Here is a 25,381-nt window from a genome sequence, read left to right as displayed (position 1 = left end):
CGCTGGCAGTTCTTATAGATTCGTAAGGAAATATGCTGCTAAATAGTTGCTGGAATTTAAACCAGCTAACCACCACCACCACCATTCGTCACAGAGCAGTAAAAAGCTGCCCGTTCCCACCGCGCCGGCTTTCAGGTACTAAGGTCTTTGCAAGTCATTTATTTTCCATTTTGTTCATTCTCTTAACCCCCCACCCCGTTCCGATGTAAAATAAAGTGTGGAAAGAAGGACTAAGGTTTTAACATTTTAATGCTGAAGTCTGCTAATTACTTTCCCCCGAAGTTGTAACGTGGAAACCTCGCGGGGATGAGTGTCGCGCCGGGAGGACAGTGTCCCCCAGCCTGGGGTTCGGGCTTGCGGTTACAGAAGGTTCGGTGGCCGGCCGCAGCATTAGCCGGCACAATATCCTGCTTTTACTCTCAGGGCCCCTTTCGTAGCATCAACTGCCTTCCAAGAACCAGAGGTAAAAAATCAAAATCAAAACGGAAGACGCTTAGCTTTCCAAGATAAAAAAGCAGAATTCCCTTCAAAAGAAAAAGCGTGTATTAACTGCTCTCAAGACATCACTGGAAAATTCATCCTCCCTCTTGAAGATCATTTTCCTGACGTCCCAAAGAATTATTAGGGGCTGAGGTGTTCATGATAATAACATGCATGTTTTAGAAGAGAAAAAGAAAACCCTACATGGTCTGTTCCATTTACTCAGCAAAATATGCCAGGCAAGGAGTTACTTTGAAATTCAAACTGGAGGCGGCAAGTCTTGGTTCTAGAAGACACTTTTCCCAGTCAGTCCCTGGAGGAGAGGATATCCAGGCGGTTGGGGATTCAATACTTGTAAATCTGATGTCTAGGAACTTCCCAACTTGTACTCAGGACAGTACCTGACTCCGCTGGAGTCCCCCTCACCATTTCAATAAAACATGATTGTACTGATATAATCCTCTATACATTAAAATGAGGTTGTCACAGATTGTCATTAAGACCTCAGTAAAACAATGAAGACATTATTGGGCACCCCCCCTTAGGCAAGGTATTAGGGGATAAAACAATCTACACCACACGGGTCCTATTGAGATTAATGAAAAAATTATGCAAAAAAAAATCTCAATTTCATTTCCCCGTGACGGGGCTTTGCATACATACAGTCAGTCTTGCCTTACACCTGATGATTTATTAAACTAATCTGCAGTGATCACCACTGATGTTCTCAACTCAATCTTGTCCTGGCTCATTTTCTAAGTAATTGTTTCTCATTAGTTCTGATAATGTTTTAATAGTGTTACCCATAATTTAACCCCCAAGAATTAATAACAGGGGGGTAATATGGCAAAGCAGCTTGTGATGAGCTGCACAAAATAGAAACAGGTATGGTTTTTAATTAATCAAATTACTGCAAGGTTCTCTTCTGATAGCCAGTCCATGCCTAGATGGGAGGAATTCCCAGGTTGGACGTTGTCATATGCCAAGGGGGGTAAGCTCATCAGCTCCCATTACCCACCCTGTATGACCTTAACCCATGGAGGCACCAAAGAGAAGTGGGTATGAAAACAGTGGGGATACCTCTAGGCTCCCGACATCTTTGTTCTTCCTTGACCCCGACTCAGCCCTCTTCTGGGTCCCTCACTAAGGTATGTGCTCAGAGAGTGGGGACCTTGGCCCAGATTTTTTACTTGATTGGGTCCTGGTGTCATGAGCTTACCATGATTGGGACCCTGGTCTATAAGATGATAAATCTGATACTTAGGGAGACTTAAACAAGGTGGTTTTCTTGGAACAAAGTGTGGTTTGAGATGAAGGGTGTGGTGACTAGTCCAATACGGCCCGAAGTCTGGGAACCTGTGATCCCACTGGGGATGGCAGTGGGGAAGACCTCACCAGGCCCGGCTTTCAGGGCCACCTGGAGATCCTGCTGAGATCATTGCTTTTCTTGAGGTCTGCATGCCTTTGCCCTGGCCTCTGGGGTCCCTTAGAGTGGGGGCTTTGGTTCTCAGGGACCTCCAGTTTCCAAGAAGTCCACCTATCGGGTTTTGGGGTTGCCTATGTAACAGGGGTAAAAATGAGGATGTCTCCCTTTCATGCTGTCAAAACCTGGGGCTAGGGGGAGGTTAATCTGGATCAGCGTGAGGATGGGCAGGGTAGCTGCATTGAAATGGGGGCTGCCTGTAGAAAGAACGAAGAAAGGCTTTTATTACCTTCTTTTGTTTAAGACAGGCTCTGCCTATGCTTCTGAAAACTAAGATCATGGCATCTGGTCCCATCACTTTATGGCAAATAGATGGGGAAACAAAGGAAACAGTGAGAGACTTTATTTTCTTGGGCTCCAAAATCACTGCAGACAGTGACTGCAGCCATGAAGTTAAAAGACACTTGCTCCTTGGAAGAAAAGCTATGACAAACCTAGACAGCATATTAAAGAGCAGAGATGTTACTTTGCCGACAAAGGTCTGCATAGTTAAGGCTATGGTTTTTCCAGTAGTCATGTATGGATGTGAGAGCTGGACCATAAAGAAGGCTGAGCACCAAAGAATTGATGCTTTTGAACTGTGGTATTGGAGAAGATTCTTGAGAGTCCCTTGGACTGCAAGGAGATCCAACCAGTCAATCCTAAAGAAATCAACCCTGAATATTCATTGGAAGGATTGATGCTGAAGCTGAAACTCTAATACTTTGGCTATCTGATGCAAAGAGCTGACTCACTGGAAAAAATCCTGATGCTGGGAAAGATAGAAGGCAAGAGGAAAAGGGGATGACAGAGGATGAGATGATTGGATGGCATCACTGATTCAATGGACATGAGTTTGATCAAACTCCAGGAGATGGTGAAGGACAGAGAAGCCTGGAGTGCTGCAGTCCATGGGATCACAGAGTCGGACACACCTGAATGACTGACTGAACAACAGCAAATGCTTCTGATATCCTGATGGGTGTTACAGTGCAGGAGAGAATGAGAGGAAGCCTCCCTCTGCCTCCAAGCAGTCCTCCTGGATTTCAGTGTTCTGAGAAGCAGGGTCCGGCTGCACAAAACCATGGTTTTTAAACCACAGGTCATGATTTACCCTGCGTACACTGACAGCTTGCCTCGGTGGGCACAGCTGCTCAATAGGTTGGGGGTCTGGCTTCTTCCTTGACTGCTGCCCACTGCCACTGTCCGAAGTCCTGAAGCCCAGTATGATTGCAGGCTGGTCACCGCCAAGTTGGCTGAGACACCACCTTCATCCCTGCAGCCCCTCTGAGGGAGGAGGAAGCAGGTTCCCATCTTCTTTTTTTCCAAGTGGACACCAGTCAAGCACATCCCATCTCAGTTAAGAGATGATGTCTCTTCCTGTCCCATGTTGGGGAGAATATCAGTTCATGTCTTAAGCCTGTGTTTTCCCAGGACTTGCTCAGCCTGGATCATGTTCCTCTGCGTGTCTGTGGCAACTGCTCTGCCCTGGTGGTGAATGCTGTGTGACTGCTTGTGGGCCTCTCCCACTTCATTTGGGTTCCGTGGTGCCTTTCCTTGTACATAACCGTCAGCCCTACTCCCGACTCGGGCTTCCTGGAGGAGCTGGAAGAGGTAGGAGAAAAGCAAACCCCAGGTTGGGGCACATGGTAGGGGCCACATGGTAGATAAAAAGGGCGTAGGAGGAGGTGAAAAATGAAAAAAAAAAAAAACCAACTGTTTTCTATTTACAAATTTAAATAAACAGAACAGCCTTCCCCACAGTGTTTGTCTAAGAGTGGCAGCTTTGCTGCTGTGTAGGTCATGAAAAGGTTGGTGTAGAGTTTAAAACTTCCCATTCTGTTAATTTCTTAAAGAACAGTCGTCCGGAGTCTCCACACAAAGGCTCATGATTTAATGAGGAGCAGAAACAAAATCTCTGATTGTTGGTGTTTCAAATTTCATTGGCGTCCTCTGGCAAACACAAGTTGATCCTCTGCGGCTTCAATACCCTTTAGCCTTCAATATAAGAGCACATGCTGAATAGGGAAGAATGGCTGGTTGTTATGTTTATTTACCCTTACTACAAGCTGGGTTAACCTCTTCAAAACAGCTTTACTAAGCCCGTTAACCACACCACCCATATGACCTGTAGCCGCATCTCTAATGTGATGCAAATCTCACAGGGGACCATATGCACCAGCTCGGAGGCATTGTGTCTTCTCAGAGGCTACAAGTTTATTGCTGAGGAGGCCCTGTCCCAGCCGTACATTTACGGGGGGAGATGGCCTCAGTGGCAAACAGTTAAACAGGGAAATAAAGGGAGAGAATGGATGGTCTTGTGTTTCTGCACATTTATATTTTAATTGCTGGTAACAGTTGACCCAAAAGCATTCACCCAGGATGAGGGCTTTCAGAGTCATCACCTAGGAGCTTGAGGAGAGGGAGGTTTCATTTTGGAGGAGAGGGTGGAGGTGAAAGCAATCAGTTTTGACGATTTATTTTTACAAGGTATCTATATAAACCTGTATGGTCCTTAACTTTTCTATGCTATATCTGTTGTTTTACCAGGTTACTAGTGAAATAAACACCATCCCTTCATTGAGTTGTTATTTTTTAAAAGGTTGGCCTTTCTTAAAAATTAACAGTGTTGTGTGAACAATGGACAATGTGGGGAACATCTAACATCAGCAGGGAGAAGGGAGTTTACGTACTCGGGAAAAATATGTTTTGTTAAAGACTTAACTTTCACTCACAGCCCATCTCTCCCCACTATTTTATCTCCCTGCGAAATCAGAAGTCCAAACTTGGAACACATCCATGAACAGTAAAATCACACACTTGGAACCAAAAAGAAGAAAGTTCATTTTTAGAGGAATAACTGGCCCCAGTGAGATAACAAAAAAAAAACACCACACAAAACTTGTGATTAACATGAACTGTAAACAGGGAAAGGCTCCAGTCCAGCATACTAAGAAGTTGCCTTGAGTATAATGGTTTGTCTTTAAGAAAAACCACTGTATATGTTCGGCCCACCTGATGAGAGCTTCACTTAGCAGATCATTTTTCCTTGATGGATGTGGCAAGCGTAACAATGTTCTGGGCCTGCTTCAGTAATGGCATGTCGATCATACTCCCTCGGAAAGTAAAGGCTCCCTGGAAGACAGAGAATACAAACTTCCTGAAAGAATGCGCGGAAATTACAGGCTTCCTTTCTGCGCACACTTGTACGACAAGAACATTTCAGATTCCACCTGAATTATACTGACTTTCCTACCCAACTTTTGAGAAAGCCAAAGTAAATTACAGGGGACAGACTTCTTTTCTTCCTCCTAAAGAGGGGGAGGGAAAAAAAAAAAACAACCCTTCAGCTTTTTAATGGAAAGGAAAAACCATCAAACACAAGATATTGGAAACTGTTCATTTAACTCTTGAAATCAAGCAGAAAACAAGGGTGGAAGGAAAATGTAAATACTTCCTTATATGCTTTTTGAAATATTGCATAGGAGTGTGAAAACAGTAATACACTCTGGCAACTGATTGTTGTTGGGGTAAATAATTGTACGGTCAGGTTAACGGGAGAATGCTTCCTTCTTGCTGTAACCTAATTGCGGGGTAGCACTATCGTGTGACGGGAAGACCTAAGGTAGGGAGGGCTACACTGGGTAAAAAGAGATCCCTGTCTGTCAGTACACATTCTTCAGAAACAGATTAAAGTGACAGGGGCCGTGAGTCTGTACCAAAGAAACCATAGCTCTGTTGAATGGTGAGCCTGGAAAGAACCTGCAGTCTCTTGGTTTATCCCCATTTTACAGACTCACTTTAAAAAAAAATTCTTATTTATTTATTTGGATGCACCTGGTCTTACTTGTGGTATGTGGGATCTAGTTCCCCGACCAGGGATCAAACCCCGACCCCCTGCATTAGGAGTGTGGAGTCTTAGACACTGGACCACCAGGAAAATCCTCCAAGGCTCACTTTTTTTAAAAAAAAAAAAAAAACCTTTTGTAAATACTTATTGAATGTATCACATGATCTCAGTCCTGTTCTAGGTGAGGACTCTGAGGCCCAAAGAAGTTAACGTGATTTTCCAAGGTCACTTCACTAGGGAATGTTAGAGCTGGGGCCAGTACTCGGGTCTCAGAACCCCAACCCTTCATTATAGACTCACACGTTAAGAGGACAAAGTAGTTCATTTAGTGCCTCAGAGAAAAGAAGAATTAAATGGACAGAAGCAGCATGCCCAGAGTCTGAAGTTAATGTCTTGTTATCCATGTTATTTTAATCACTTCTTTTTGCCGCTTACAATTATAGCTCTTCTTCTTTCAAAAATATTCCCTGATGGGTCTGATGGTAAAAAAAATCTGCCTGCAATGCAGAAGACCTGGGTTCAATCCCTGGGTTGGGAAGATACCCTGGAGAAGGAAATGGCCACCCACTCCAGTATTCTTGCCTGGGAAATCCCATGGACAGAAGAGCCTGGTGGGCTATAGTTCATGGGATTGAAAAGAGTCCAACACGACTGAGCAACTAACACTTTCACGTTATTTATTTGGCTGCGCTGGGTCTTAGTTTCAGCATTTGAAATCTAGTTCCCTGACCAGGGATGGAACCCCAGGGCCCCCTGCATTGGGAGCACAGAGTCTTAGCCCCTGGACCAGCAGGGAAGTTCTGTAATCGTAGCTCTTTTTAATTCCTTTTCTTTCTGTTGGTAAGTTTGTGGGTGTGAGTGGGGAGCGGGTGGTCTTTGGGGACCTGGAGGAAATCTCAGCCCTCATGCATGGTCCATTCGCATACTGTTGTTGTTGTTGATTGCTCAGTCGCGTCTGACTATTTGTGACCCCATGGACTGCAGCACACCAGGCTCCTCTGTCCTTCACCATCTCCCGGAGCTTGCTCAACCTCATGTCCATTGAGTCAGTGATGCCATCCCACCATCTCCTCTGTCATCCCCTTCCCCTCCTGCCCTCAATCTTTCCCAGCATCAAGGTCTTTTCTAATGAGTTGGCTCTTTGTGTCAGGTGGCCAAATTATTGGAGCTTCAGTTTCAGCATCAGTTCTTTCAGCGAACATTTAGGGTTGATTTCCTTTAGGACTGACTGGTTTGATCTCTTCGCAGTCCAAGGGACTCTCTATAGAGTTTTCTACAACACCACAGTTCTAAAGCACCAATTCTTCAGTGCTCAGCCTTCCTTATGGTCCCACTCTCACATCCATACATGACTAGTGGAAAAACCATAGCTTTGGCTATACAGACCTTTGTTGGCAAAGTAATGTCTCTGATTGGTATATACTGCCATTCATATATACTGCCCTCCAGTTGTGGATTTTACAAGTACCACCCCTCAACAGTCAATATTGTCATTTTTCAAGACTTCCGGAATGGTCTCTCGGGCTCCCTGGAAGCCCTCACCCCTTATAATAATATAGAGTTATACACAGAATGAAGGTTAAAAAAAACTGGCAGGGAATCCTTAGCAGTGACTCTGAAATTTATTTACTGATCAACAATTGTAATCATACAATGTTGAGAAATACATAACAAAATAAAATTATTGGAGGACAATTGCTCTACCATATTGTGTTGGCTTCTGTCATGAAATTTATTTTTTAATCAAGACAGAGTTAAAAGTCATTAGGATTAGAATCCTCCCCATTGCCTAGCCTTCTCAGCCTTGGAATGAGAAATCTGATTCAGATGAACACCTGCCTGGCCTAAAATCCTACACCATGAAGTCATTTTCCAACCTGCCCATTTTACTATTTGAACCCACAGATTTGGTCTTTGCCTAATTTCATTCAACCTGGAGCTAATTTTGATCATCTCTGTGACCATGATGAATTTGGTTAGAAGTTGTAAGATACTCTGTGGGTTAGTGTGATAGGTGGAATCAGGGCGTGGGGCTCATGCTGCTTTACAAGGCAATTGTCTAGTTTTCTTATTGGAGTAAATGATGAAGACCAAAGGCCTCCTGGTTATCCGCCTACCGAGTGGATTAGGGCCCTGTAAAACAGCACATCTGTCCTGCGAACGCTTAATAGGCTGGAGAGATGAAATTAGCATAGATGCACATGAAATCATAATTCTGCACAGAGAATCAAGGTGATGGCTTTGGTCTACGCCATGTTCCCTGAATCTGCTTTGAATTCCACGTGCACATCAGAGATGCAAAATATTTCACGTAGAGTTTCAAGACAGGGAGATCATTTCTTTCTTTTATGGTGGTGGATTTTGCTTGACTTCCTCTGTTAAGCTTAAGCTGGAAAACAAAAGTTAACATTTTTGTTCTTTGTGTCCTTCATCTCTGCAAACAGGATTTTAGTGTGAAGAATCAGGCTTCCTAGTATGAATATCCTCCTGCTTTCATGTATCAACCTAGAATATAGTTGGTCTTTTGTTTTGGTTTTTTGAGCATACTGGGCAGGCACATGGGATCTTAGTTCCCTCACCAGCGATTGAACCTGTGCCTCATACAGTGGAAGTGTGGAATCTTAACCGCTGGACTGCCAGAGAAGCCCAAGGTTGGTTTTTTAACACAGGGAGCTACAAGTGAAGTTGAACGGTCTGCTGGTCAAGATTCAGAAAACTGAGGACTGTCAAAAGCTATCTGCATTTGTGGGGAGGGTCTGAAACATTCCTTAATGAGTGACTGGTTACAGATAGGTTTTGGTTTCACAGCTCAATGTGTTTCTGGGAAATTGGCGGCCCATTCTGGAAAGAAGCAGTAGGGCCTCCCTGGTGGCTCAGTGGTGGAGAATCCGCCTGCCAGTGCAGGAGACATGGGCTCAGTCCCTGATCTGGGAAGATCCTACGTGCCAAGGAGCAACTAAATCCAAGCGTCACAACTACCGAGCCTGTGCTGTACAGCCCAGGAGCTGCAACTACTGAGCCCGCTTGCCGCGACTGCTGAAAGCTCTGCAACAAGAAGCCACCGCAATGACAGGCCCTGAGCACCACAGCTAGAGGTGCCCCACTTGCCCCAACTAGAAAAAAGCCTGCACAGATCCAGCACAGCTATAAATAAATACATGCATAAGAAGAAGAGGGAACTTCCATCAGCTTGAAGAGTTGGGCTATAATTTGGTTTAAAAATGCCTTTTAAGAGTCAGAAAGAGAAAGATAAACATCGTAGTCTAATGCATATATACAGAATCTAGAAAAATGGTACTGAAGAATTTATTTACAGGGCAGCAATGGAGAAACAGACATAAAGAATAGACTTATGGACATGGGGAGAGGGGAGGAGAGGGTGAGATGTATGGAAAGAGTAACATGGAAACTTACATTACCATCTGTAAAATAGAGAGCCAACAGGAATCTGCTGTATGGCTCAGGAAACTCAAACAGGGGTTGTGTATCAACCTAGAGGGGTGGGATGGGGCAGGAGGTGGGAGGGAGGTTCAAAAGGGAAGGGATATATGTGTCCCTAAGGCTGATTAATGTTGAGGTTTGACAGAAAACAACAAGATTCTGTGAAGCAATTATCCTTCAATAAAAAAATTAATTAATTTTTTAAAAATGCCTTGAAGTATTAAGTCATTCATAGCAACCTGGCATGCTGCAGTTCATGGGTTCGCCAAGGGAAAGGCATGACTTAGCAACTGAACAACATTCTCGGTTAAAAACCTTAATAACCATCACTACAGCAACAAGAAAGAAAGAAAGAAAGGGAAAGTGAAGTCGTGTCAAACTCTTGCGACCCCACGGACTGTGGCCCACCAGGCTCCTCCGTCCATGGGATTTTCCAGGCAAGAACTGGAGTGGGTTGCCATTTCCTTCTCCAGGGGGATCTTCCTGACCCAGGGATCGAACCCGGATCTCCTGCATTGCAGGCAGATGCTTTATCATCTGAGCCACCAGTGATTCGGTACAGCAACAATAACAGCTCTAATTTCCTGAGCAGTTCCTAGCCTCGGACTGTGCCGGGCCCTTGACATGCTTTATTAACCAGAAATGCTTGCAACAACCCCGTGAGGTAGATACGATGACCCACGCCCATTAACAAATTATTTTCCTTTTTCTTTTCAATTGTAGTAAAAACAAATAACGTTAAGTTCACCATCTTAACCATTTTTAAGTGTGTGAGCTGATAGTGTGAAGTTGATTCATTCTGCTGTGCAACAGACCTTGAGAATGTCTTCATCTTGCAAAAGTGAAACCTAGTCCTATCAGACAGCTACTCCCCATTACCCTTCCTCCATCCCCTGGCCACTCTGATTCTATGAGGATGTATCCATCCCCATATTATAACTGGGGAAACTGAGGCACAAAGAAACTTCTGTGAGTCTGCCCTGTAGCTCTTAAGTACAGAACTGGGATAACACCTACCTCTATTTGATGCAAAGTGTGAGCTCCAGACCCACATTTGTGGATTGTTCTCTGGGTGGGTTGCCTGGCCACCCAAATCAGAATCATCTGGTGGGGAGGCCGCTTGTTAAATGCAGATTCTTGGGCTCCATCCAATGAGGTTTCATGCAGAAGGTCCGGGCATTGGCAGGGAGCCCTCTGATGATTTGAATAGCTCACTGAAGTTTGAGAAGCTCCATGTTTTAGCTCTCCTGGGTAGCAACAGTTAGGCTGGCTTTGACATGGGTACAACTCCATCTTTGCTCTCAAGAGACGCAGGTGCCATACAATGCAACAAGAATTAGAGAAAAAGCCAGTGTGGTGAGCAAAGAGATGGGAGGCCTGGAAGGGCTGCCTTTCTCCCCGGTCAGGACCACGTCTGCCAGTTTGCGCTGCTGACTTAGACACGATGCTCTGTACCTACTGATTCCCCCTAACGTTTCCCCCCAGTGCCATGCATTTGCCCCTAGAGCTGCCATGTGGCCTCGGCTCCATGCACAACAGCTTTTGTTCAGCCATTACCTATTGAGTTATTTGTTGTAATAAATCACTAGTCAGCCACTTTGGCACATCTTTCTATAGCCATGTAAACGGCTTCAGTCTCTTGCCAGTGAAGAGCAGTATCACCTTAGCATAGTTATCTGCATAGGAAGGGAAACAATTATTTATTGGGCCGTAGGTTTTCTAACATCTGGGTCATTGCATGGTGGTGAGATAGGCATTCAAGTAACACGAATGTTATCAGATCCTGATGTTCTTCAAGCAGGGAGAATCTGACTTACAGTTTGATGGCAAAAGGACGGGTGATGATGATGCTGACAGCAGTAATCATATGTATGGGAAATAGTCACATATTTTGCATTTCTGGCACTTAGCTCTTGCAGGTTTTTTCCCGCTGGAGTACTAAAAGAGTAATTTTCTAGCATCCATAAATGAATCTTCTTCTTTCCCTACTCACTGTATTTTCCAACAACTTCTTCGGGCATTCAGGGAGTTCTCTTTGGCACATTCCCATGATGGCGTTGCTTATGTCAGAATTAATAATAATATTTGAGCACCGTTGTTATAGTCCTTTTTTCAGAGTAACATTCTCTTTTTTTCCTCTATGATGCTGTCTCTTATTTTAAATTAGCTTTTATTGGAGCTTAGTTGCTCTACAATGCTGTGATGCCTTCTATGGTAGGCTAAGTCTTATGCCCAGTGTATTATTTACCTCACTACGGTTCCTAGTGAATTCCTAGAACTTTTAGTCAGCATTGACCACTATGGAATTTGTGGTCTTGCTTGTGTCCTCTTCTTGCTAAAATCTCTTGGGCCCAGCCCTGACGTCCCGTCACACCGCTCTTCCTTATTCCCAAACTTAGCTGTTCCTGATACCTCTCGACGGGGGAAACGAAGCTCTCACAGACTCTGATGGGCACCGTTTCCTTCTTTCTTCCCCAGCTTTCATCCTATCACACTTGGAGTCCTTGGACAGGTCCTAGGATGGCCTGGGTCCCCTCACAATTTGGTTAATGGGTAAGGATGGCTTCCCTGGTGGCTCAGACGGTAAAGCGTCTGCCTGCAATGCTGGAGACCCGGGTTCAATTCCTGGGTTGGGAAGATCCCTTGGAGAAGGAAATGGCAATCCACTCCAGCACTCTTGCCTGGAAAATCCCATGGACAGAGGAGCCTGATAGGCTACAGTCCATGGGGGTCGCAAAGAGTCAGACACGACTGAGCAACGTCACTTTCACCAGGCACCCGAAGTTCAGTAGGGAGGCTGTCAGCCCCCCAGGCTGGCTAGCAGGGGTCTCACTGAGAGAGTGCTGGGGCATTCACAGGAGAGCTACATCTTCCTAACTGGGACCATGAGGTTATTTTTCTAGGATATCAGATAAGATCATCCACCTCCTTAAGCCTTGCTTTGTCTCCCTTTGGACTTATAGAATCAAGTGCAACCTCCTTAGCAGGGAGCCCAAGGCTCCCTGTGATGAGACCACACCCTGCCTCTGCTCTCGGCTTTGTCTCCTGACAGTCCACACACACACACGCACACATGCACACACATGTACATGTACACACAGGCTCTGCTCTGATCTGATCGTCCTTTCCCTATCTGACCGGCAAACTGCTGCTTATACTTCAAGATGACAGAAAGATGTTATGTCTGTGAAGCATTTCTAGACTTCCCTGGTTGGGCTCATTTCTCTCCTTCCTTCCCTCACACCCCCTCTCATCATAACCTTTGTCACGATCTACTATGGAAAAGGAAATGGCCACCCACTCCAGTGTTCTTGCCTGGAGAATCCCAGGGACAGAGGAGCCTGGTGGGCTGCCGTCTATTGGGTCGCACAGGGTTGGACACGACTGAATCGACTTAGCACCAGCAGCGGCACGCTCTACTGTGATTATTTGTTTACACTGCCTTCTTTCTCACTGAGAAGCCCTTGAAGACAGGGGCTCCTATATCTTTGAATCCCCAGCATCCAAAACAAGGTTTTGAGTGGAGGTTGGCTCTTCTGTGGGGCCCAAGCTGAGTGATGGAGGGGAGAAAGACTTGGGAAGACAGGATCAACCTTACCTTTCTGCTGCCCTTTATCTGCAAGTGTCTGTTCCATGTGATCATTCCCTGGCCTGGTCATACTCCCTGGTGAGTTGGCTGAGCCTCCAGTAGGACACAGGGATAGACCGAAACAAATGCGCGATGCTGGGTTGGGGTCAGGTTAACTCATGCAAATGACTCAACGGTTAAAAGTGCAAGTGAGTCCATCTGTAAGTGGTGCTTAAGGGATTAGAAGCTACCGAAAGAGCCATCAAATGGGGTGGTTTGGCCTGGGAAGGGCTCTGGGGGAACCGGAACTTTGAAGGTCAGCTTTGGAAGGTTAGGGATGCCCACTGAAGGTCAAGAGAAGGGCGGGGGAATGGAGCAGTGCATCCCAACGTGAGAGTGGAGCTGGCCTTCTGTGTCCTCTGCTCCCTGTGCCTCTGGTCGCCAGGGACTCAACAGATCAACCGATATGAAGGACCGCAGTATGAGCTACTGGCTCAGTCTACTGATGAAGGGGTTTCTCCAGGGCCTGAGGAACCAGAGCCTACTCTCACATCAGTGAAAGCCATCGGAAGAGGGATAACAGACTTCCCCCAGGACAAAGCACACGGGACTTAGTCTCCGCTTGATGCAGCAAGACTGCAACCCACAGGACTCCCTCTGTTCTCACTGCCTGCCCTGGCAGACCCGAGACTCACTCATCCCTGGACCCCAAGGGGAGGAAGTTAAAGCACTTGTTTTTTCCTTTATTCTGAGTAATTTTCCCTCTGTTCTAGGATAGTCTGGGGATCCAACAATTTGATTTACAGATACAAAGGTAAATCTTTGTATCTGTAAAAAATACATATCTTTTTAAAGGAACTCCCTGATAGCTCAGATGGTAAACAATCTGCCTGCAATGCAGGAGACCCAGATTCCCCCTGGGTCAGGAGGATCCCTGGAGAAGGGAATGGCAACCCACTCCAGTATTCTTGCCCAGAGAATTCCATAGACAGAGGAGCCTGGGGGGGTTACAGTCTATGGGGTCACAAAGAGTCTGGGTGACTAACACTTTCACTTTCACATGAGTAGGATAGGACTAGAATCTAGGGTTTTTCACCCCAAATCTCAAACTCTTCCTGCTAATCAGTATACTTCAAATTATGACTGGTAACTATGGTACTTAAGAGGATTATAAAATTAATATCCAAAAATTTAATATTTATTATTTTACATATACTGTATTTTAAAATTTTATTTAGATGTGACATAAAAAATGCCTAAACTGTTATTTCAGAGATATCATTACTTGAAATGAGGCTGAAAAGATTAATGCTATACAGAGAAGGTCCAGATAAATAAATATGTGAAAACATGATTTTAATAACTGACTTGGGAACAACTGAAATATAATATGCTTTCATTCAGAGTTCCCACTTGGAAGCTCTTAAAAATAATTATTATGATGGCAGAAACACCAAAGGATATTTTCAGTGAGAAAAAAATTCAATAATAAAAATGTGAATGACATTTTAAGTCCTCAAAATACCTGAAGCATTTGTAAGAAGGATTAAAGGAGGTGACATTTGATCCCTGTATGTGCTTCTGAATATCAGTAACCCTTTGTGTTATGGAGAAACATCTTCTAAAACTGCCAGGGACAATAAAAGAATACTATTGAAGATCTGGGAAATAGAAAACATGTTTTTCTTTTTTAAAACACTTTAAATTGGAGTGCTCATTTGATAGGTATCTTAATATTTTGAATTAAAATTCAATGGCCATTTACTCCTATGACCAGAGAATTTGCAGATGCTCCTGTATCTCTACCTGAAATTTCTAAAAGCTCAACTGAAGTCAATCAACATGGGCAATTCACATTGGGCTGATCTGTCATTTCTGCTGGCACCGAGATGCTGATGGGTGATGTTCCTTAGCCTTTGATGGGGAGGCCCTTTAAATAATTCGTAAGAATGTTAACAGTTGCAATATTTGAAGGGGGTTCATTTTGTGCCTGATCGGGGAATACAGTGACTATTCAGGCCTGTGGAACTGCTGCAAGAGATCCCTTCTGCCCCTGCCTCGGAGCCTGGCCTCAGAGGGGGTGTCCGGAGCTGGGAATCCTGCACCCTGGGCAGCCTGTCAGGTTTATCTTCTGTGTTCTAAATGGTGGGAAAGCCTGGAGAAGCTCCGTTCTTAGCCCGCCCAGCCTCCCTCCTGTCTTTTCCCCTGGAGCTGTCTGGCTTGAAGAGCACAGAACCCTCCTTGGAGAGTGGGATGAAGGGGTCTGTACGCCCCCACTGCAGGTCCACACAGGTCAGCACTGCAGGTCAGTGCTGCCCAAGAGGACGTGCGGGTCGTCCATTCAAGCGGCCCTTCTGTGACTTTCCACCTAACAGAAATGGGCAGCTCCCCGGGCGAGCACATTCTCAGTGGAACTCAGGAGCCTGCGGTTGAAACAAACAGCCATGCACAAGGACACACCAAGAGAAGGGACCTGCTTCTCAGGGCTCTCTCACCTAGGGCGGTGGCTAGGAATATGGGCTTTCTGCTCAGCTCCTCCTGGATTTTCTTTTTTTTCTCCACTGGGTCTGTGTTGCAGCACACAGCCTCTTCATTGCAGTGTGGGGGCTTCTCTAGTTGCCCCCAGCAGAGGCGACTCTCGAGTTTCGGGGCCCTGGCTGTAGAGCATGTAGCTTCAGTAGCTGTGGCCCATGGGCTTAGTTGCCTTGCAGCAGCATGTGGGATCTTCCCCGATCAGGGATTGAATCTGTGTTCCCTGTACTGGCAGTGTGTGTGCGCTAAGTCGCTTCAGTCATGTCGGACTCTATGTGACCCTATGAACCTCAGCCAGCCCCCCAGGTTCCTCTGTCCGTGGGATCCTCCAGGCAAGAACACTGTTATGCGTTGCCATTCCCTTCTTCAGGGGATCTTCCCGACCCAGGGATCAAACCTGGGTCCCCTGCGTTGGCAAGTGGATTCTTAAGCACTGACCCACCAGGGAAGCCCTTCAACCTGAGTGTGCATCTAGGCTCTGCCTTTTCCTAGCTTCGAGTGATCTGAGCCTTGATGTCTTCATCTGTAAAATGGGGATGATGATCCCTCCCCTTGTAGGGTTGTTGTGAGGATTAAATGAAAGGACGTACATCACTAGACAGGCTCTCAGTGTGTGGGAGCTGCGATTGCCACCACTGCTGCCATCACTGTCACCACGGCTGTGGTCCTGCCCCCAGTGAGCCGCTGCCACTCCCGTCATCAGGGCGGTTACCTCCGCCTGTGGCTGTGTCCACCTCCAGGCCCACTGCCACCACACTGTGGCAGTCACTGCTACTGCCGTTGTTAGTCAGAGAAAGTGTCATCCGGTTTATCCCAGGAAGGGCCAGGGAGGAGCAGAGCATCGGATTATGACCAGGTTTGAAGATTCCAGACTAGCTCTAAGGGTTCTGAGAGTCATCTGGGTTCTAGGAGATGTATGAGTAGACGGTGACTCCCTCCTCCCCAAAGCTTCCTGTTCCCTCTAAACTCTTATAAATCACAGATTGATTTGTCCCTGTAAGTAATGAGACTGAGAGGTGCTATGTATTTGACACAGCACCCGTATTTGAAAACAAATGCATTTTAAAGAATTAAAAAACAAAAAAGAAACTTAGAATATCTGCTGGAGGAGTTTCTAATCAAAGGCAGGTGACCAGAAGTTGGGAGCCAAAATCAGGCCAAGCATATACCACATGGAAAACTACCTACCAAAGTGAAACAGTTGGATTTCTAAACATACAAGCCTGAGGCTTTGGTCAAATGGTACAACTTTCAGTAGCCGGTAAGCAGGAAAAGGAAAGGTACAGCATAAAACGAGGAGATTCTTTGGAACATGGGAACTGAGTGGATGTAAAATGAAGATTATCATTAACATCTTGCTTCTTAATAAGGAAGCATGAAATCATTTAGCTTGAGCTCTATACAGGAAGTAGAAACACGCATGTGTTGGACATTGGTAAGATTAATTTGAGACTCTGCCCATAGTTTTACGAAACTGGTGAAGTAAAGAAGAATTAGCAGAAGATCTGGAAGATGAATTTGGAAGGGAAGGTAGAGGTGGCTGAACAGTAGGGAGGAGAGCTGAGGTGAATGTTTGGGTCAATTATCTTAATACGTGACCTGTCCTGAGCTGTCTACTTGCCCAGATGGAGTGTCTCCGTGGACCAGAGCCTCTTTACTTCACAGACAGACAAGGAGACTAAAGACACCTTCTGTTTCTAAGATTCTTCTCAGAACCCACTAAACGTAGGCAACAAGCTTTATCTTCTGTTTTTTAAAAATAGCTTTATTGAGGTATAATTTGCATACCATAAAGTTCACCCATTGTCAAGTATATAATTCGTTGACTTTTACTAATTACATAGAATTCTGCAACTATCACCGCTCAGATTTTTTTGAAACTAGCAATCTTGTTGGAAAATATTTTATTTTTTAATACTGAGATAAATATGTAAATGCCTTGCATTTAATATTTTATGTCAAATTTAAGCTGATATTACTATGAGAAAAGCAGAGAATGAAGGCCATTTTATAGCAGTTTGAAGCTGAGACTAATAATTTTAAACTTCTATTTTATATGTTGTAGTCTTATTTTTTCTTTGGAAAATACATCTAAACAAACTAACATTAACTAGAAGGCACTTTAAATTTTAGACCATTTACTAAAATATAAATGATGAATAATAATTGATGAAATAGTGAAAATTTTTTCTTTCAATTTTTCTAGAAGGGGAAAAATGTCAGTATCATATATATTGTTAAAAAGTACAACGAATACTTTCTTTTTAGCACTGTCAGAAATTTAGAAACCAGCTAGCTAAATAGTATTTACTAAATGTGTATCGTGTACTGATTTCTAAGATGCTGCAGGAGGATGTACAATAGGGAAAATTCTTTACTCTCTGGGTTAGTGGTAAGATATGCCCCCACTTTTTTTTTTTCATTGAGGTCCACTAACTTGAAAAAAAATAAGAGAATTCTAGAAACTCTTGCTTTCTATTTTTTAGTAAAATAAAAGCTCCATTTGCCTGCTTTTAATATTAAAAAGAATTAAAGGATTCTTTAATAAGCACCACAAAATATCAAAGGAATGCTCGGAACCTCTCTAGTATAATCAGCAGAAGGAGAGAAGGCAGGGGACAGGGGTGGGGTGGTGGAGATGACGTGGCAAGAAAGGAAGGGAGAGAGATACAGAAAAAGAGAAAACCAAAAAGAGTCCACGGAAAGGGAGCAGGGGAGGCAGAGGAAGGACATACACGGAAACACACGCAGACTCACATATCCTGAGAGGGAGAAGTCCCGTAAGAGGGAATGAGAGAGAAAGATGTCCCAGAGTGAAGCCACACTTTCATGGCCCTTGCTTGGTTCTTGCTCTTAAAGGAGCTGAAAGGCATGGTGTATTTCTGCAACCACAGGTGTAACTGAGAACAGGACTTTGGGAACTCGTCCTTTGAGTGAGATGAAACCCAGCTCGGGGTCAGACAGGGCCTCTTTACCAAAGGCCCCAGTCTAGCTCTGAGAGTTTCCAACCTAGCTTAGGAGATCGAATGACTAATAAAACAGAATGAGGTTTGCAGTGATCAGAGCCAAGATGTCTTTCTAGGGCAGGGCAGGTGGACAAGGCCAAGACAGAATTGAGAAGGAGGGAGCCACGTGGGGAATAATGGCTGGGAAGTTACATGGATTTTCAGCGCTCTTTCTTTTCTCATCACTTACTGTTCATGCGGGGGAAAAAAAAAAAAAAGGAGCATATGACGAAGAAAAAGATTCTAATCTGAACTAATCAAATTCACATTTTGTTTTTGAGTGAATGCTTTTTAAAGCTCTATCTAGTTTTGGTCATTAGCGTGCAGATTCATTGTGACCAAATTGAAACCAGATTTAAGTTAATTCTGCTCATATCTTTAGTGACAAAGTGAGCCCCGATTTCTGGTAAGGGCTGGATCACCACCTTGGGTGTGAGTGACCTTGGGTAACTTCCAAACCCTTGTTGGCTCTCTGTGTATTTTTTAAGTTGTAAACTAAAAGGATTTAACTAGAAGATTTTCTGAGATTTCATCCAACAGAATTACATTGTTTTCAATTGAAATTAAGCAAGGAAAAAAAAATCCTGAAAAATATAAGCCAGAAGAGAAGTATTTTGATTAAACTATCTTTAGGAATGTGTTATAAATTAAGGATGAAACAACTTGAAAAATCATCAGATTTAACCTACATACAAAATCTCTTATCCTCTAAAACTAAGCCAGCCACTTGCCACTAAACCTGTGTGAAACAAGGATATGATCAGCAGTAAAACTGTATTGCCTTGATTTAAATGCAATTTGTTGTTAATCAGATCAACCTTAAAGTCATTGTAGGCAGACTCAACTTTCTAAGAATTTGACTTTTTAAAAGTCCAAAGTATGGCATATAGTTCTAAAGATTTTCATTAACAAGGAAATAAATGGAGAAATGCAATAACTAAGCATCTCAAAAGAAGAGTGATGTCCCTTCCTCTCTCATTTTCACTGGCAATCACTCGGTTCTGATTTTGAATGTTTCTGCTTACAAATAAATGGGGCAAGGCTGTGGGTGGTGGGGTGCATTAGTGTAGGAGGGCACACTGCTGTCTATTAGTGGAATCAACTCTTTCCTTTGACAAAGACAACAACCAAATCTTTGGATGGTTTATTTGATCTGCGTGAAAGAGTGGCAGTGGGATTTCTGGCACTTGAATAAGCGGAAACAATATTTTTGGCTAGAGAGACTTCTGAGTTCTCTCAGGGAGCCTTCTAGAAGGCCATCTGGACCAAACAGTATTTCTTTTGTAAAGCCCTGCATTTGGAAACACAAATGAAAGGTGTGTGAGCCACAATCAGATACCTATGAAAATAACTTTCTTTCAGTATTAGGGAGGGGGTATTATTCTTTGGATTTTTCTAGATCAAAAGATTTACATGAGGAAAAAAACCTCTTTCTTTTTTCTTTCTTTATTAAGATATAAGTTCCCATTTATATTCCTGTAGAGAATTTGCTTATTAATATAAACCTATTAATCTGAATTATTGCTTTCTCCGGAGTGAAGTTAGAATGTTTCAGTCACATGTATTGTTTATAGTTGTTATGTCAGCTAGTGACCTTGTTTTTGACCTTTATAATTACTAAAGGAACCTAGATTTTAAAGGTAGACACTTTCCCTTCCTTGGTTTTTAGCCAGCTTGCAAATGAAGAAAAAATACTAAAAAATTTACACAAAATCTTTCCAAAAACCAAACAAAGCATTTAAAGATTTCATATGAATAAAACAGACTGCTTAGAACACTGAAAATGTAGCAAAGTCATATTGGCAGCCAGACACTGCAGAAATATGAATATTCTAGCAAAGTACCTTTAAAAATCGATCTCACCTAATACATGTTGCTATTCTTAATATCTTCTGCTATACTTTCATATTTTTCTGTAAGAGCCTCTATTTGGAAAGAAATGGTAAATTCTTAAATCAGAATTTTCTGGCATTATCCATCATTTTAAAAGAGCAATTGACTATTTCCTTTAGCTGTCATTTTTGCCCAAGAAGTGATGAAATTAACACTGTGTTTAGAATATAGACATGAAAAAATACACAGTATCATACATATATGAATGTATATTTAGTACAAATATGTATATGTGTTTATATATAAATTAAGGTTTCTATTAATATTAACTAATTATGTGTTTGAGATGGTTTCAATTATCCAATTTTCATACTATACATAATTCTTAGTTAATAACAAAAGAACTGTTAAAATCATATCTTAAACAATACTAAATTCAGTTCTAAATGGAGAATTTTCAAATACTGAAATCATTATGAAAAATGACATCAAAATGATGTAAACTTTTAAGAAAATATAAATTTAAGACAAATCACATGGGAGTGATTTATCCTGGCTAAAATATTTCACCAAATAATTTGAGGCTAACATAATTAATGACATGCAGATTGTATCTCAAAATGTATTTTTCTAGAAGGATAGAAGAAAGACTCAAGTTAGATTAATAGTGTGGATATATACCTCAGAACTGATGTCAGCTGAAGCAGAAATATTTTAGCTTATGGGAATTAAAACAGGAGCATAGAGTATGTGGAATGTTTAAATTACTTCCAACCGATTTTAATGAGTCCCTAATATTAATCTACAGTCCTAATTCTTATGCTGGGAGCTGTTACTATGCCAGACAAATTTTGTTAGCTTGAAAATAGTTTCCTTAAACAAAGCAGTCATAAGTATCATTACCTGCCCTACAGTGACAGATTATATGAGCAGATTATTATTTTTTATTATTTAAAAATTATTTTTAATGTAAAGTATTTTTTATCCAACACTAGGATGAAGGGTATCAAACTTTATTTCCTTAGAACTTTCAATTAATAAAAAACTAAAAAATTTCCCATGATACTAAAGATAAACCCCAATAATTTATCTACTTTGGACCTAAGTATTCTCATGAAATTTGTTATTTGGAGGGGAGAGGAAAAAAAGGTAGAACTTTAATTTCCTAATAATATTATTATTATTACTACTATAGAAAATCCAAATGGCTCAGCACTAATGGTGAACTTAAGCTATACCTTTCGTCTTAGGGCAAAGTATAGTTTAAGATAGGAGCAGGAAGTAGAGAAAAGCAACGATACATAATTTTGCCTTCTTGAGTCATTTCTACTTGAAAGCATTACTTGAATGAAATTTTCATCAAAGGGTGAAAAAAAACATCTTTTAGAAATTTTAAGTATCTCCCTAGGACACAAACCATCAGCTTCCCATTCGTTGAGTCACCTGTGCTTTGGACAAAATATCCGAGGGTTTATGTTTTCATCAGTGGGTCACATTTGAAATAAAACAGATTAGATGTTTGTTGGAAGCAGTAGTTTATACAACTGAGCGACCTATTTATACTAAATCTTTACAAACAGAACCTACATTATTTAAACCCCAAGACCCCTCAAGACCCAGAGTCACCTACCTGGCAGACCCAATTTTTGTGACCAGTCAATTTATAGGCAAAGCGAAAGAAACATGCGAACTGGACAAAATAACCATATGTCCCCACTGGAAGCCCCATTACTTGAGTCATTTAAACCTTGCTGGACAAAGCACCAGGAGAATTTGCTGTAGGAAACAAACCTACACGAATGGGGCAGGGAAGAAATGACCTAATAGTAAATCTCCCTTCTGCTCTAATTTCTATGGTTCTGTGTTAAGAAAGGCTGTGCTACCACAATGTTGTGAAAGCTTATGCCTCAACAAGAGGGCATTTCTTATTTAAAAACAAAAACAAAAAAACCCCCAACAGTTCATAATTTAACACGTAAGTTGCCATCATCAAAAGGCAAGGACACTTTAGGGCAATTTTCCCTGGGAACGGCACTTTCATGATACAATGGAAAAGTGTTGCTTTTTCCTTCATTCAAGAACTTAAATGCCAGTAAAAGAGTGTATCTCTAGTTTGAATTTTGTTTGCTGGCTACTGAAACTTAGGGAAGCCTCTCCCCACACCACTAGCTGCTTATAATACCAGTGGCATCCTTTGATTTTATTCAATGGGAAACCCAGTGTAGACAGTTAAGGGAGGCATTGTTGGCCCAGAATGGAAGTCTACTTGGTCTGTGTTTTGATGGTGCCCATCCTGCCTCAGTTTATGTCAGGAGGAAGTACTTAATCAGGTGCATATCCTTAGCTGGAATAAGGTACACACTGAGGTAGAGAACATTTAGTCAGTGTGTGCACAGGTAAGCAGGCAGGAGAGGGCAGTGAATGGAGTTATTTTGCATACATAAATGTAAAAGTACATGGCTCTTCTCTCTAGATAAATATATTTATTCATGGAGGAACTGAATTGGGGGGGTCAAGATACAGAAAAAATATTTTTATGAACTTCATTTTTTTAATGGTTATTATTGATTTCAAACGAAAGGTTGCTATTTATCCTGAAATTGGTATAAGCCCTGATTTGGATGTTCCTAGTGTCACATTTTCTGCCTTTTGATTTTAAGTGCAAGTTTGTGCACAGAGGAGCCTACAAGTATGTGAGGGCAAGCATGCGTGCACGGTTGGGATTGAAGGCAGGTAATGAGAGAGAGGGAGTGACCCATTTAATATTGTTACCTAGTTTTGAAAATCTTGGGATTTTTAGGTGTTTTTACTCCAATGAAAAGTATAAGCCACACGTTTCACATTGATATCACAGGTTCACCACTGAAAACCAACTTTGTTCTTTTTTTTTGGTGGGCGGGGGTTACTGTTTAACATTTAGAAACTTTATAATGTTTCAACACTCTTTCTCCCCTGAGTAGTTTTGCATCCTAGGCATCAAAACTTCACTCTTTAAGTAACAAGGCCGAGTTTAGATATAACCTCTAGGATGGATTTATAAAGGCAACTTTCCTCCCATCCCCTTAAAAAGAGGCAAACGGTATTATTGCAAATAACCTTTAAGATAATTAACTGACGATGCTGCAACTAGCATAAAATCTTCCTTCGGGCGACACCTCATTTAAGTGTTACTGGCACAAAGTGGAGACAGATTGTGCATCACCACTGCAATATTTACACAGCAGAAACCCACAGAGCAGGAAACGCGAGGCTCAGTGATGCACTAAATTACGAACAACCGTACTCCAGTGTTAATTTGCTTTCCATTCGATCCAAATCTCAGGTCCAGAAATTGGTACTAACACACAGACAACCTCCCACTCTTAATGACTAAACCGGAGGAGATTTTTGTACTCCCCCCCCCAATTAAAATAACTTGAAATTTATTTCTTCTCTCCCCAAGAATCATTTGATCAAACTGTGTTTATTTCATTACAACTTGCTCTCATTTTGATCTAAAATTATTTTCATATGAATGCCGCATTGGGGTCTGTAGAGTAAAACTAAACAGACTTCTATTTTCTCAAAGGCTGCCAGTATAAGTTTATGAAAAGAATAAAATGGGAAACTTGGGAGCCAGTGAGTGAAATATTTAGGAACGAGCAACAAATTTACCTTAAATGAATTTCTCACTGATGAATGATGTCCCCGTCTAAGCCCACACAAATCCTCCTCCCCCAGATAGGAGTTTTTTTAGAACCACGCAAACAATATATATTTTTTCATTCTTCTCCACAGTATTTTAAACATGAGTTTCACCCACCGTTTCGGGACATTTTAACACGTTTACCTTTCCTAATTGTTGATGTTCTTTAAAAGCAGCAATCAGTTCTTCAGCCCACTTAATTTTTTCAGCAGAAGGAGAAAACTGCTCCTGGACCACCGCAATTTGGTTCGGGTGTATCACCTGCTTACCTACGAGAAGATTAATAACACCGGAAGCACAAAACAACAAACAGATGTTCAAACAAAATGTCTCAGCCGCGCCAGGCTCCCGAATGCCTGCCTTACAGACTGTATGTAAAATAACTCATTCTGTTCAGAACTTTTTAAAAAGAAAATGACCACAATCAGGCAGGCCTTTCCAGAACACCACAGAAGAACAAATACAACAAAGGCAGTAATTGTGTTTTGGATGCTATAGAAATGTCACCTTAGTGCAGAAAATCTCCCATTTTTAGTTACAGGTGGATTGACCAGGCAGCTCACTGATTGACTGCTTTGGCTGGAACTTTAAAGGATAATGTCTGCAAATTAGAACAATTATTTTGAATTAAAGTAGAAAAAATTACGTGTTAATTCTTTCCAATTCTGTAAGTTGTCTTTGGCTTTTTCTGTACCATTATTCCACCTTCCATGATTTCTTTTAAAAGCGGCCTGTCGGTTTTCATAGAGCTTACGGAAGCAGGTGTTATAACTACATTAATATCAAATGGTGTCTTACAATAATACGTTTAATTTTCGTTCTTTCAGATGAATATGGTGCATCTTGTCTAACCACTAATAGAAAATTGGATTTCAATTAAAAAATTTTATCCAATATAGTAAAAAAAGAAAGCAGAGTTGAACACTGAGGGTCTCTAGATTACCACATTTTTAAATGTTTAAATAAATTAAAAAAAAGTTTTTCTAACAACAAAAAAAAAGCCCCAGATTTTCCCTTTCTGCTTATGGAATGAAGATTGGATATTTCTCCTTTATACAGATTATTAGACACTGCAGAAGAAATCTTATTTCTACAGCAATAGCTTAAAAAAAACTTTAAGAACCTTAAATAAAAATATTACATAAGAGTCACAGGATTCTATGAAATCATGCAGTCATTAAAAAAAAACAATTTAATAATCAGGGAAGAATGAAATCTAATCAGGTCATTAATAAAGTACAACATAATTTAATGTAATAATGATGAGATTATATTTTATTATATGATAAAATTATAGACATATTTGTTTCTTTAAAAATGAATGTATGCTTAATGATAATTTACTCTGCCAAGTATATTTGCTGGCATATCAATTTGCTTTGCTTTTGAAATAGCTGTTTTAAGTACAAATTATATCCTTGATGTTTTATAAAAGTCCATTCCTGTTACGGTCATTATTCTGTCGAATAAGAAAAAGAACAAAGTTTCTAAGAAAAAAATTTTTTAGCATTTCATGAAAAAGAGT

The 25,381-nt window shown here is 41.9% G+C and overlaps 1 protein-coding gene and 1 long non-coding RNA gene across 17 annotated transcripts in view; one reads left to right on the top strand and one right to left on the bottom strand.

Annotated features, from left to right (window-relative positions):
• CLYBL (citramalyl-CoA lyase) overlaps window positions 1-25,381 on the bottom strand; it is a 241,165-nt gene that overhangs the window by 10,973 nt on the left and 204,811 nt on the right. For 8 of the 15 annotated variants that reach the window (XR_006061010.1, XR_003590503.2, XR_003590505.2 and 5 more), the window contains 2 exons: window positions 24,001-24,125; window positions 4,958-5,077 (listed from right to left, as the gene is read on the bottom strand). Coding sequence is in view for 6 of the 15 variants with exons in the window: in XM_060394657.1 (XP_060250640.1) it covers window positions 4,982-5,077; window positions 24,001-24,125 (221 nt within the window). In the remaining 9 variants the exon portion in view is untranslated. Of the gene's footprint in view, window positions 1-231; window positions 3,961-4,134; window positions 5,078-6,618; window positions 8,182-10,250; window positions 24,126-25,381 lie in introns of those variants that run through there. The other 7 variants (XM_027973754.3, XM_027973753.3, XM_042255032.2 and 4 more) reach the window with 7 other exon arrangements.
• The window catches only part of LOC121820466 (uncharacterized), a 97,489-nt gene that overhangs the window by 48,998 nt on the left and 23,110 nt on the right, over window positions 1-25,381 (top strand). The window lies entirely within an intron of this gene.

The sequence above is a fragment of the Ovis aries genome, chromosome 10 (assembly GCF_016772045.2).
Source record: "Ovis aries strain OAR_USU_Benz2616 breed Rambouillet chromosome 10, ARS-UI_Ramb_v3.0, whole genome shotgun sequence".
Lineage (NCBI taxonomy): Eukaryota > Metazoa > Chordata > Mammalia > Artiodactyla > Bovidae > Ovis > Ovis aries.
The sequence above is the reverse complement of the archived record's forward strand: the minus strand, read 5'-3'. Positions and strand labels throughout refer to the sequence as shown.